The following is a 12,955-nucleotide window of genomic DNA, read 5'->3' on the forward strand; positions in this document are numbered from 1 at the left end:
ACACAGGGAGAACGTGCAAACTCCACACGAAGAGTCGCCTGAGGGAATTGAACCCAGGTCTCTGGCGCTGTGAAGCAGTAGTGTTAACCATTCTGACACCGTGCCATCCATAGGTTTTAACATGGAATTTTAACATTCTCCCCATGTCTGCATGGGTTTCCTCCGGGTTCTTTGGTTTCTTCCCACAGTTCAAAGATGCTAAATTGCCCATAGTGTTAGGCGCATCAGTCAGGGGTAAATGTAGGGGAATGGGTCTGGGTGGGTTGCTCTTTGGAGGGTCAGTGTGGACTTGTTGGGCTGAAGGGCCTGTTGCCAGACTGGAGGTAACCTTATCTAACTTGGGTTGTACAGAGGACTCCACTACTAATCAGGAATTGATTCTGGCTTCTCAAAGACCCCTCATAGGCAAATGAAATCATTTGAACCAGTCTGGCTGCTAGTTAACCTGTGCCTTTGCTTTGAACAGTCTGGATGGAAACTTGTGACCACCATGTTTAACCTTTAAAGAACAGAAGCACTTGAGCTGACCCACACTTGCATGATGTGGTTTTATACTCCAGTCCTTGCATGTGTGTTCTATTACTGATTGTATTGTGGGAGATTTACACTTGGTTGAAATTATTTGTGGTCAGTGGCATGCTGTGAACCGATTATGGTGCAGTATGGTGATTGGTAGTTGTTGTAGCACATCAATGTTTGCTATAAGATGTACAGGGTTACTTCAGAATTTCTTCTAAGAGAGATTGTATCATTGCTTTTAATGCTGTAGAGATGTGTGGCTTGTAACCAGTGTTTATAATTTTTGTTAAGCTAAAACCTTTTCGAAAATGTTTCTTTTTCTCTGTGCTGCAAAAATCCAAATTTTACCTATTACCAACCCCTGCAAAGGAAGTTGAGCAGAACGTGTTAGTTGTTGAAAAACTTAGTCACGTTCTTGGTAACTTCGCTGTGCAGTTAGTCGATGCTTGATTGCTTAATAGTTAATTGTGAAGGGAATTATTTTGGTTCCAAAAGCTACTGATTGATGTCTTGGTGAGGCTGGGGTTAACATAGCAATCCAGTGAAAGGAGACAAAAAGGAAACTTGTCCTTGTTACAATTCATTGGGAAGAGTACATTGATAATAGAACCCCACTTTTTCACAAACTGTTCCAAAAAATGTAACAATCCAATTAAACTATGAAGATGGTTAATTTATCTGCCTGACTGCTGTTTGGGACCAAATTCACACTGGGTTTTATGATTACCAGTAAAGTAACTGCTTATTATAAACTCTCTTTTTAACAAATGGCCAACAAGAAATGGTTTGTTCATTGTGTACAAATTAAGTTAATACCTTTTGTAAAACCCTAAATATAGGCTCACATTCACAAATAAAACAGACCAAAGCAGAGCTTGACCCAAGTGTTCTGAACAATGTTCTCTCCAGACTACTTGTGTGTGAGCAGCCACTTGACTATTCCACACATGGCCATCCTGTCATGGCACACCGCTCATGGCATTGATCTCCAGTCCAGAAGCCAGGCACAGGCCTCGGTTGTCCACGAAACCAATCGGAATATTAGAAGGAACTCTGGTTACAGGTGGAAAAATATTCATGATGGGTGACTTAGAGAGCAAATTTTGTAGTTAGAATCCAGACTACAACGTGGGACGAGTTTTTTTTTGTTCTTCAGTTCTCTTGGCTTGTTTCAAGATGATGACCCAGAGCAGATGTTTGATTCAATAGGTGATCAGGCTTTGTTACTTTGTCATGTTTTGGCTTTTTGACTCAGGCGGTGGCAGATGTTTCTTGTTAGTAGTCTTTTAGATGTCTGAGTACGCATCTCAGGTCTCTGATAATTTGTAGCTGGACCAGATCTAAGGCTGTTGTCATGCAATTTTTCCTCAACTCAAAGACTCTTGGTATCAAGCTGTCACAAAAAATAACTTGTTGCTCCAAAATGTAACATGCGCCTAAAGTACACATAACATAGTACCACTTGATCTTCAAGTTTCAAAAACTTTTTTGATGCTTTTAGCAGTATAGCAGTCCAACTTACTTTCTTTCCGATTATGGTACAAAAAGTGAGTGGTCTCTTGAATGCTGAGAATACAGTGAACAGGAAAATCTGAGGGACGTAGTGATCATATGGGAAAGAAGGGCTCATATCTTAGTGTAGCAGTCTGGTTATTTTGGGAGGAGAGGGAAATGCATACCTAACATTATCATAAATCAAGGTATTCTCAACGAGCTGCTATGTTAACATTTGACAGTTAAGTCAACTTCCTTCTGTTCACAGAAGGGGAAACAAGGCACTTAATGATGCTGCACATGGAATCCGCTTCTGTCTAATTCTACAGAGTGGCTTTCTGCCTTGTTCTGTCTTTTAAGGCCTCCAAAGAACACTTTAAAGAAAGTGGACCAAAGAACTGCAGATGCTGAAGATCAGAAACAACAATAGAAATTACTAGAGTGATTTACAGACAGTGTCTGTAGAGAGAAAGCAGAGTGAATGTTTTGGGTCAAGAGATGCTTCTTCAATGTTCTGAAGAAGGGTCATTGGGCTCGATGTCAACTCCACTTTCTCTCAACTGTAAGGAACATAGTATGCAAAAAGGAGAAAAGGTGCATCTCTTCAATAAGATGTTATCTTTTCTGGAATCCATTTTAACAATTGATCATTTCAAAGCTACCTCTGAATTGATCCTTAATCCTCTGAGGAATGTGTTTTAAGTTATCTTTGCATAATATAGTCAATCAATCTTCTATTTATTACCCTATTAACCAATTAAACTGTAATCTTTCATGGCTAATTTCATTATTCTTAGGAGGAGAAGGATGCTCCAGGCAGTGCTATTTGGTTCCCTTTGGGACTTGAAGCCCGAGGACATTGAGAAGGCAGCAGAACGTGACTTGTGGTTATGGCTCAGAAGCCTTGTGAACCTTTTTTTTTAGATCTGTGCACAGATATGCTAGAGTTTGGAAAAAAAACATGATAAATTGGTGAAGCTAATTGGGCATGCAAGGATTAGAATTGTATTTTGGAGGGATCCACTTTCTGGAAAAGAGATTAAACCATTGAGGAAAATATACTGGAGAAACTCAGGATAGCACCATCTGTGAGAAGAGGTGTGAAGAGACACCTTTGAAAGTGTTTGGAGAGGCAGATTAGACTGTTACTTTCACCATGGGTACTGCTAGACCTAAGTTTCTTCACTTTTTGTTTGAGTCATCGGAGAGGTGAACATTAATTAAGGCAATTTGAGTTGGAGCAACCTTTTTAAGGAAATTCAGAAGCCAAATCTTTTGGTAGAAGAATTGCCTAGGGAAAGAAATGGTGTTCATATTAAATGTTGTAACTCATGGATCACTGTTTGGGTCGATTGCTAAGAAATCCGTGGGATCTGTCCTGCTAGCATCTCATTTAATGTGTTGTGTGTTCAACCATGGTTTTCTTAATTCACATTTACTTTGTGAATTCTAAGTCGTAGAAGACAAACGGTGCCGTTTGCTTTACTATTCTGACTAAAGTAACATTTGCTTTTGGTGTTTAAATCCATGGGACATTGTGAACTTGTCTTCTCTCGTTTCACCTAGTTCGAAACAATTTATTGGTTCTGAATTATTTTTAACAAAAAACAGGAGGGCATATCTGGAATTGCTGCAGAAGGTTCTCCAAATATCTGGGATCAGGTGTGGACCTTTTGAACCCATGTTGTCCTCAACATTGGGCAGACCAAACGCAAACAAAGGGAATGTTTCACCAAGCATCTCAGCGAGGCCCGCAGGGGCCGACCAGACCTCCTAGTTACCGCCTATTTGAATTTACCTTCCCACTCCCTTTCCAACGTGACTATCCTTGGACGCCTCCATTGCTGCAATGAATCAGATCATAAATTGGAGGAATAACACCCCATCTCCCACCTTTAGCAGTCTACAGCCTGGAGGAGTAAACATTTAAGTTCTCCAATTTTAAATAACCACCTTTCCCATTCCCTGACTCCCTTCCCAACCCCACCTCTCCCTTCCATTCCTCTCACAACCCTTCCTTCTAGCCACCAACCGAATTCATTCCTTCCATTGACCAACCAGGTCATACCCTCTATCTATCTTCACCTATCCTCACCTCACCACCCTCCCCCCACCCTCAGTCCTGAAGAAGGGTTGCACCCAGAATGTTGACTTTTTCCACCTGATGCTGCTTGGCTTGCTGTGTTCTTCCAGCGTGTTGATTATCTACCTTGGATTCTAGCATCTGCAGTTTTTTTGTCTCTCATTCAGTTTAAATTGTGGCTGATATCTGCTTCCATTTCATTTACCCACTCTTGTATCCACTTTTAAGAAACCTCCTTTGATCACAAGTTTTGAATTTTAATTGTTTCCGCAACCATTGAAGAGCAGAGTTTAATTTCAAAATTCTCTGTGGAAAGTAAACAATTTCATTCCTGAATAAATCCTGCAAAGCAAGGTCAGGAAACTGAGCGAAACTTGAGCATGAATGTAAGTTAGCAAGAAACATCATAGCTTCAATAGGCATGTGGAAAGGAAAATATCAACTAAGGCCAATGTAGGCAGTTTGCAGTCAGACAGGAACATTTATAATGAGTAATTATAAGATGGTAGAGAAACTAAATATACTGTCTTCAAAGAGAATGAAATAGAATTCCTAGAAATGGGAATATCAAGGGACTAAGAATGAGGAATAGATTGTAAAGAAAAATAAAAAAAATTTTAAAAAATAATAAAATCTCAGTACATGAGAGATTGGTGAGATTTAAAGTTTGATTAAATCCCATGGGCCAGTTATGTGGTGTCTCTTTGGATTTTCAGAAGAATTTTGATTAGGCCTTGAGTAAGCAAAGTTAGAATGAACAATGGTCAAATGTTAGCATGGATTGGAAACGGGTTAACAGTGAGAAAACGGTCATTCTTGGGTTGACTGACTGTGACTAATGAGATGCTCCAAGGATCAATGCTTGGGACCCCAGCTGTTTGCAATTTTTAACAATGATTTGGACGTCGGGACTAAAGTTGGTGATGAATTGAGTGGGTGTGAACACTCATTAGATTAGATTCCCTACAGTGTGGAAACAGGCCCTTCGGCCTAGCAAGTCTACACTGACTCTCCGAAGAATAACCCATCCCCTTATATTTACCTTTGACTAATGCACCTAACACTAGGCAATTTAGCGTGAAAAATGTGTTGCTGGAAAAGTGCAGTAGGTCAGGCAGCATCTAAAGAGCAGGAGAATCGATGTTTCGGCTTATGCCCGTAACGTCGATTCTCCTCCTTGGATGCTGCCTGACCTGCGCTTTTCCAGCAACATATTTTTCATCTCTGATCTCCAGCATCTGCAGTCCTCACTTTCTCCTGGGCAATTTAGCATGGCCAATTCACCTAACCTGCACATCTTTGGATTGTGGGAGGAAACCAGAGCACCTGGAGGAAACCCACGCAGACACAGGGAGAATGTGCAGACTCCACACACACTTGCCCCATGTGGGAATCGAACCTGGGTCCCTGGTGCTATGAGGCAGCAGTGCTAGCCACTGCTGCCCCTGTCAGGTGGATTTAGACTTGTTTAATAATTAACTAATAACATAATAGATTAAAGTTTGTGCCAAGATTTGTAGCTCGGGTGCTTGTTGTAGTGGTTCTGTTCGCCGAGCTGGAAGTTTTAGTTGCAAACGTTTCGTCCCCTGGCTAGGAGACATCATCAGTGCTGTGGAGCCTCCTGCGAAGCGCTTCTTTGATGTTTCTTCTGGTATTTATAGTGGTCTGTCCTTGCCGCTTCCGGATGTCAGTTTCAGCTGTCCGCTGTAGTGGTTGGTATATTGGGTCCAGGTCGATGTGTTTGTTGTTGGAGTTTGTGGATGAATGCCATGCCTCTAGGAATTCCCTGGCTGTTCTGTCTGGCTTGCCCTATGATAGTAGTGTTTTCCCAGTCGAATTCATGTTGCTTGTTGTCTGAGTGTGTGGCTACTAGGGATAGCTGGTCGTGTCGTTTCGTGGCTAGTTGGTGGACGACCAGCTATCCCTGGAACCTGCAACAGCCATTCTTGTCCCGGCTCTATCCATGTCTCTGAAATGGCCGTAACTTCAAAGTCCTGGATACCAACCCATGCTGCAACCTCACCCACCTTTTTCCGGATGCTCCTGGCGTTGAAGTAAACACACTTTAAACCAACTTCTTGCTTGTCGGTGCCATCTTGCGTCCCTGAAACTTGATTTTGGACTTCCCTACTCTCAACCTTTTCTATACTTGAACTACAATTTTGGTCCCCATCCCTCTGCTGGATTAGTTTAAACACACCCCAATAGCCTTAATGAATTCCCCCCCCAGGATATTGTTACCCCTCTGGTTCAGATGAAGACCATCCTGCTTGTAGAGGTCCCACCTACCCCAGAAAGAGCCCCAATTATCCAAGAATCCAAAACCCACCCTCCTGCACCATCCCTGTTGCCACGTGTTCAACTCCTCTCGCTCCCTATTTCTTGCCTCACTAGCACATGGCACGGGCAACAAACCAGAGGCAATAACTATGTTTTTCCTAGCTCTCTGAATTTCTGCCTTAAATCCCCATTTCTCTTCCTACCTGTCATTGGTGCCTATGTGGACCACGACTTGGGGCTGCTCCCCCTCCCCCTTAAGGACCCTAAAAGCACGATCAGAGACATCACGAACTCTGGCACCTGGGAGGCAACAACCAACCGTGAGAGTCTCTCGTCCCCACAGAATCTCCTATCTGTCCCCCTATCTGTGGAGTCCCCCATGATGACTCTGCTCCTCTTACCCCTTCCCTTCTGAGCAGCAGGGACAGACTCTGTGCCAGAGCCCTGTACCCCACTGCTTTCCCCTGGTAAGTTATTCCCCCCAACAGTATCCAAAACGGTATGCGTATTGTTGAGGGGAATGGCCACAGGGGATCCCTGCACTGCCAGCCAGTTCCCTTTCCATCCCCTAACTGTAATCCATTTGCCTTTTTTTTTGTACCTTAGGAGTGATGACCTCCCTGTAACTCCCCTCAATAACTCCCTCTGCCTCCCGAATGATCCGAAGTTCATCCAGCTCCAGTTCCCTAAAGCGGTTTTCAAGGAGCTGGAGTTGGGTGCGTTTCCCGCAGATGTAGTCAGCAGGGACACTAGTGGTGACCCTTACCTGGAGAAAGTGAGGTCTGCCGATGCTGGAGATCAGAGCTGAAAATGTGTTGCTGGAAAAGCGCAGCATCCAAGGAACAGGAAATTCGACATTTTGGCTGACCCTTACCTCCCACATTCTGCAGGAGGAGCATTCAACTGCCCTAACCTCCATTCCCACTATTCTAAATTCCCAAAGAGAGTGATGAAAAATAAGGAATAAAAAAAATACTCGTTACCTTATCAATCTGGCACACAGATTGGTTTGCTTTTGTTTTGGTTAGAGGAGGAGGATGGGTGGGAGACACTACCAGAGTAGTGTTTCGGGTAACGCAACACACAGATATGACTTACCAGAAGTCCTTCGCTCTTCCCTCGCACCTCTCAGCAAATGGAGGCTCGACTTCAGAGGTAAGTCCCTTTTAATGCGGGAAAACTTACCCTTCCCGGCAGCCCTCGCTTCGCCTCCTCTTCTCTCCTCTGATAAGGTGGTCAAGGAGGTATATAGCACACTTGCCTTTGTTGGCTAGGGTATCAAATATGAAAGTTGGCAAGTTATATTCAGCTGTACGAAACTTTAGGCCACACTTGAAATTTACATGCTGCCACACTATTGGAAGGATATGGATGTTTTGGAGAGGGTGCAAAGAAGGTTTACCAGGATGTTGCCTGGTCTGGATGGTTTTAGTTATAAGGGGTGATTGGATAAACTGGGTTTATTTTCACTGGGAAAAGAGCCAACCCGATGGAGATCTACAAACTTGAGGCTTTGATAGGGTGGGCAGGATTTTCCCGGAGTGGAAAGGTCAATTACAAGAAAGCCCAGGATCAAGGTGGTATGGGGGTGGAGGTTTTAGGGGGAGAAGTGCGGGGATACTTTTTCAGTGGGGTAGGTGCCTGGCGCACTGCCAGTGGAGATGGTGGAAACAGGCATGTTAGCAATGTATCTTGACAGACACGGGAACTGGGCAGGTGGGGTGGGGGGGGGGATGCGAACAGTAAGATACAAACTTCATTTGGGCAGTAAGTAGCAGATCTATATGAGATTAGGGATTGGTGTTGGCTTTGTGCGCCAAAAGGCCTGTTCCTGCGCTACATTATATTACACAGCAGCTACACGACTTTAGCTGTCAAACAGACTTCTTGTGGCTGTATGGTGGCATGTGACAAATTCTTACTGTGTAATAAGATAACAAATCCGTGATTTATCTCTGTTGTCAAACCGCTTTAATCTACTGAAAATGTTGACCCAAACCAACAGATTTTGTGGTCTGTGTACTGAACCTGCAATGTCCTTGACATTGCATTCACAAATCTTTTAAGTGCATCACGATTTGACTAGTTCTGGTTTCAATCTGGATGTTGCCAGAATTGTTCCTAACTTACCTGGGTGACTATCCACCTGAGCAATGGTGTGTGAACTGTTTTTATTGATTTTCATTTGGGATTTGTGGACAAGTCCCTCTATAGAGACTGCTTCAGAGTAGCGTACTCTTGCACTCTCCTCCTCAACACCGCTAAGCTTGATCCCCCTTTCAATATTTTAGTTTAGCTCATGATCAGTAGGTGAGCAGATCAACACATCCTTTAACGACCATCCTGCTCTATTGTCATTGTAGGAGTTTGTTGTGTGCAATTGCTGTTATTTCTATATTACAGCTGTGAATATCTCCTGAAAGTGTATCGAATAGATATAATATGCCTTGGAGCATTTTGATGTGAGAAGTGCGATTTTAAAAATGTACTTCCTTCTATCTAAGTGCTTCAGGCTACAATTAGAGAAGTGCATGTATCTTAGATTTGTGGGATAGAAATTTATACATATGGAGAGCCCAGACCATGGAGGGATTTGAAAATCACGGTAAGAATTTCTAAATTCAGCGTGCCAGACCGGGAGGCAATACATAATCAATACAGGGATGAGGGGTGAATGGAACTTGGTAAATCAGGTTTTGATATCCTCCAATTTAGAGGCTAGATGGTGAGATTAGTGGAAGTTCTGGATGCCTAATTCTTAGTCAATTTGATTATTTTTTTCCAATATCTGGCAGCTACCCACATTGGCACTTTCCTAGCAGAAGTTCTGTTACATTCATTAGGGATAGTCACTTATGGTGAGTGCTGCTATTCAGAAAAATGTCTCTGATTGGGTTTAGTAACTTCCCGCTGCCTAATTAAGGCACTAAGAATGTCGTCTTAACTCCTGTATAAGAAATAGTTGAACTAGACTTTTAATTTTGGACCTGGTTTTTCAAGAGACTGCATCTTATGTTTGGGCTTTGAAGTGGTCTTGTAATTGTACAATGGCTGTGAAACAGAGTTAGGACTGGTCACATTTACTAAAATAGATCCCTTAAACTGATGATAGAATTGAAGACCCTGTTTTGGTCTTGTCCCTCTTCTGAAGGTTGCCTTTCGCAACCCACCACATCCTCCTTTGCACACCTCCAGCTCTGACCTCTTGCATATTGTCGGTTCTTTGTGCCTTCAAAGTAATCTCGAAGCTCTGAAGTGCTTTCCATTAACCTCCCTACCTTACTATCTCATTTCAAATGTGGATGGTGCTGTTGACGCTGAAGATGTGGCTGTAGGGATTTCAATATAAAATCTGCAATGCCTAAACAGTAATTACTCAGTACTGCACTGCAGCTGAACATGAGATATTAATCCCCCCTCTAAACTCTGAAGTACATTAAAAGGTTCTCCAAACCACATTCTTTGGAGTACATGGGGAATTCTCCTCTGTCCTGGCCAAGAGTTTCCTATCCTACATCACTGAAATAGCTTGTCTGTTGCTATCAAATTGTCATTTGTTGGAGCATGGAATTTGGCTGCTGTTTTTGGCAAAAAAAAATTACTTTGTTGAAGTGCTAGGTGTCTTTACGTTTTTCAAGACTAGACTAAGTGAAGATTTTTGGCAATCAATTGGGCATCCTTTTCCTTGCCTTTATGCCAGTTTTAGTCTTGATGTGCATTCTTAGGAAGTACCTTGGTGAGATTTCTATTAGAAAAGCATGTTGCTGTTTGATTTGGACCCTAGTATTTTCATAGTGTTCGAGGAGAAAGTGAGGTCTGCAGATGCTGGAGTATCAGAGCTGAAAATGTGTTGCTGGAAAAGCACAGCAGGCCAGGCAGCATCCAAGGAACAGGAAATTCGACGTTTCGGGCATAAGCCCTTCATCAGAAGTCCTTTCCTGATGAAGGGCTTATGCCCGAAACGTCAAATTTCCTGTTCCTTGGATACTGCCTGGCCTGCTGCGCTTTTCCAGCAACACATTTTCAGCTCAGTTTTCATAGTGTTGGCAGGAAAGATAAACTGATCATCTCTACCTTAATATCTGTCTTGCAAAATAGCATATTCAACAGTGCAGAACTCTGGTCAGTACTGCACTGGAGCATCAGCTGAGCAACTTCACTCTAAATGTAAGTATGTTGTAATTCTGTTTGAAAATTCTAAACACTTGTGAGTAAGGCATGGCTCTCGTGTGCTTGGTTACTTATTCTAACTACTTGTGACTTGATGTCAGATTGAGATTTCCAAGATCTCAAAAAAAATGAGGTACTGCATTAAAGCTGGTCACTTCCACATAAGTGAGTAAATTAGTGTTTACTACATCTGGAAAATAACATTACAGTCGCCAGTCCTACTGGACCACATGGCCGCACTCTCATTGGGGAGAGAGACACTTGTGGTGGTTTAACCTGAAGGTCACCATGCCTCAGTTAAGAGGAGAGGTTGAACAGCAGAGTCCTTCATAGTAATCTCAGCTGCTGGAGGAATTGAACCCATGCTGGTGTCTCTGATGCAAATCTGCTGTTCAGGCAATTGTGGTAACTGACCCCAACCAATGTGCGCACACTTGAAGATAAGAAATAGAACTCACTGCTACATGGAATAGTTGAAAGAAATAGTCCAAATGTAAGAGAAACTAATGAAGGGAAAGTCACTGGATGGGTATATTGATGTCCTGAAAGCATGAAAATTGTTTTTTTTTAGGAGGAATATCCTATGAAACACTACCGAACACTACATTATGAAGTTTAATCAATTTAATCAATCATTTTCATGAGTTTTGTTATTCCAACAGAGCCTCAGTGAAAGTTGAGAAGTCTGCATCACCACCAGTGGATGAGTCTCCCCCGAGCAGTCCCGTGACAAAGGATGACAATCATGTAGCTTCAACTTCTCCCACACCACAACATGTTCCTTCTATACCAAAGTCACCGTCTCAGGTAATGTAGTTCATCATTTGTTTGTCTGGTAGTAAGCTGCCTTTTGACCTACATTCTTCAATCAAATAATGTTATTTATCCTTTGTGCATTTACATTCTCACCTCCACAGTAGCTATAGTGGTCTATAATTTGGTGGAATATCACAAATGTGAATAACAATCCTATGATGTTGTGAGAACTTTGTTTAAAGTAGTCAGTGTAGTGGTGAATGATGTGAACTTACTGAAGTTGGGATTTTGGGATCGATGGATCAGAAGCATTTGCTGGTGAAGATGAGCTTCCATCTTGTAAATTGCAAATGAGCACCAGTTACACTGGGTGAGGCTCTGGTCATTTTAAATGGGCTTTGAGTCTAAGCTGGCTGCAGTTTTGCACCCTCATATTAGAAGTATAACTAACTGATTAGGTTTTCTTTTCATTAATGGAATGAGAGAATCACAGTCTAGGCCAGTATTTATTGTCCATCTCTAATTACCCAGAGGGCAATTCAGAGTCCACCACATTGCTGATGGTCTGGAGTCACATGTAGGCCAGACCAGGTAAGGATGGCAGTTTCTGTCCCTAAAGGACATTAGAGAATCACGTGGGTTTTTTCTGATAAACAGTGATGGATTCATGGCCAATATTAGACTTTTAATTCCAGATTTTTTATTGAATTCAAATTCCCCATCTGCTGTGGAGAGATTTGAACCCAGGTCCCCAGAAGATTACCTGGGTCTCTAGATTAACAGTCCATTATCTCTAGCTAACAAACCCAATGCTATTGGTATTTGATTTCATAGTAGTACTGCATAGATCAATTTGCTCTGTTCAGTTAAGAATGGCTAGTATTCATTTGACCAAATGAATCAAGTTGTATGTATTTTTCTACCCTACTCTGAGTGCAGAAAAAGGCACTGACGTTGGAAGCAGTCCAGAGAAACTTCACTGTTGAATCTGGGCATCCAGAAACTGTTCGAGACGTTGAGTAGATTGAGTGTGTATTTGGGAATCTTGTTGAAACACTTTGGGGGGCTTTGGGGTAGGTATGGAAAGATTGTTTCCCTTTTTGGGTCAGAGGACATAATCTGAGTCAGAGGTTGCCAAATTGGACAGAGGTGACATGATGCTTTTTCCTTTGGGTAGTGAATCTGTGGAACTCTTTTTGCCACAGAGGACTGTCAAGGTTGGATCATATTTAAGGCTGAGAGAGGCAAATCCCAAAGGGAATGAAGAATTAAAGGTAGAAGACAGTAAAGTGGAGTTAAAGATGATCAGATCTGCTGTCATCAAATGGTGGGGCAGATCGATAGCGTGAAATTTGTTTGCTCCTATATCTTATGATCTCATACGCCATCATATTGTCTAGCTATTCACTTTAAACATTTGATGTTCAGAACTGCTTCGTGGCCTTCCTTGAAGGTTTGTTCCCTCTTATTCTAGACATCCCAGCTACTTGTACCTCCATATGGTATGGACAATACAGAATCCAAATGCCCATAACTACACCTTCACTACAGTAGTGGAAAGCTTATTCCTGGAGTTGAAAATCCGCCCTCCGTTTCCTCAACGTTCAGTCACAGTGCTGACCTTTACAGACCTGTATTGTTTTCTCTGTGAGA

General features: G+C 42.4%; 1 protein-coding gene across 5 annotated transcripts in view; it reads left to right on the forward strand.

The window, feature by feature from the left end:
- Positions 1-12,955, forward strand: part of LOC132817023 (myc box-dependent-interacting protein 1) — a 158,301-nt gene that overhangs the window by 115,521 nt on the left and 29,825 nt on the right. For all 5 annotated transcript variants that reach the window (XM_060827014.1, XM_060827016.1, XM_060827018.1 and 2 more), the window contains one exon: positions 11,209-11,353. In XM_060827014.1, the coding sequence (XP_060682997.1) occupies positions 11,209-11,353 (145 nt within the window). The remainder of the gene's footprint in view (positions 1-11,208; positions 11,354-12,955) is intronic.

This window comes from Hemiscyllium ocellatum, chromosome 7, assembly GCF_020745735.1.
Source record: "Hemiscyllium ocellatum isolate sHemOce1 chromosome 7, sHemOce1.pat.X.cur, whole genome shotgun sequence".
Lineage (NCBI taxonomy): Eukaryota > Metazoa > Chordata > Chondrichthyes > Orectolobiformes > Hemiscylliidae > Hemiscyllium > Hemiscyllium ocellatum.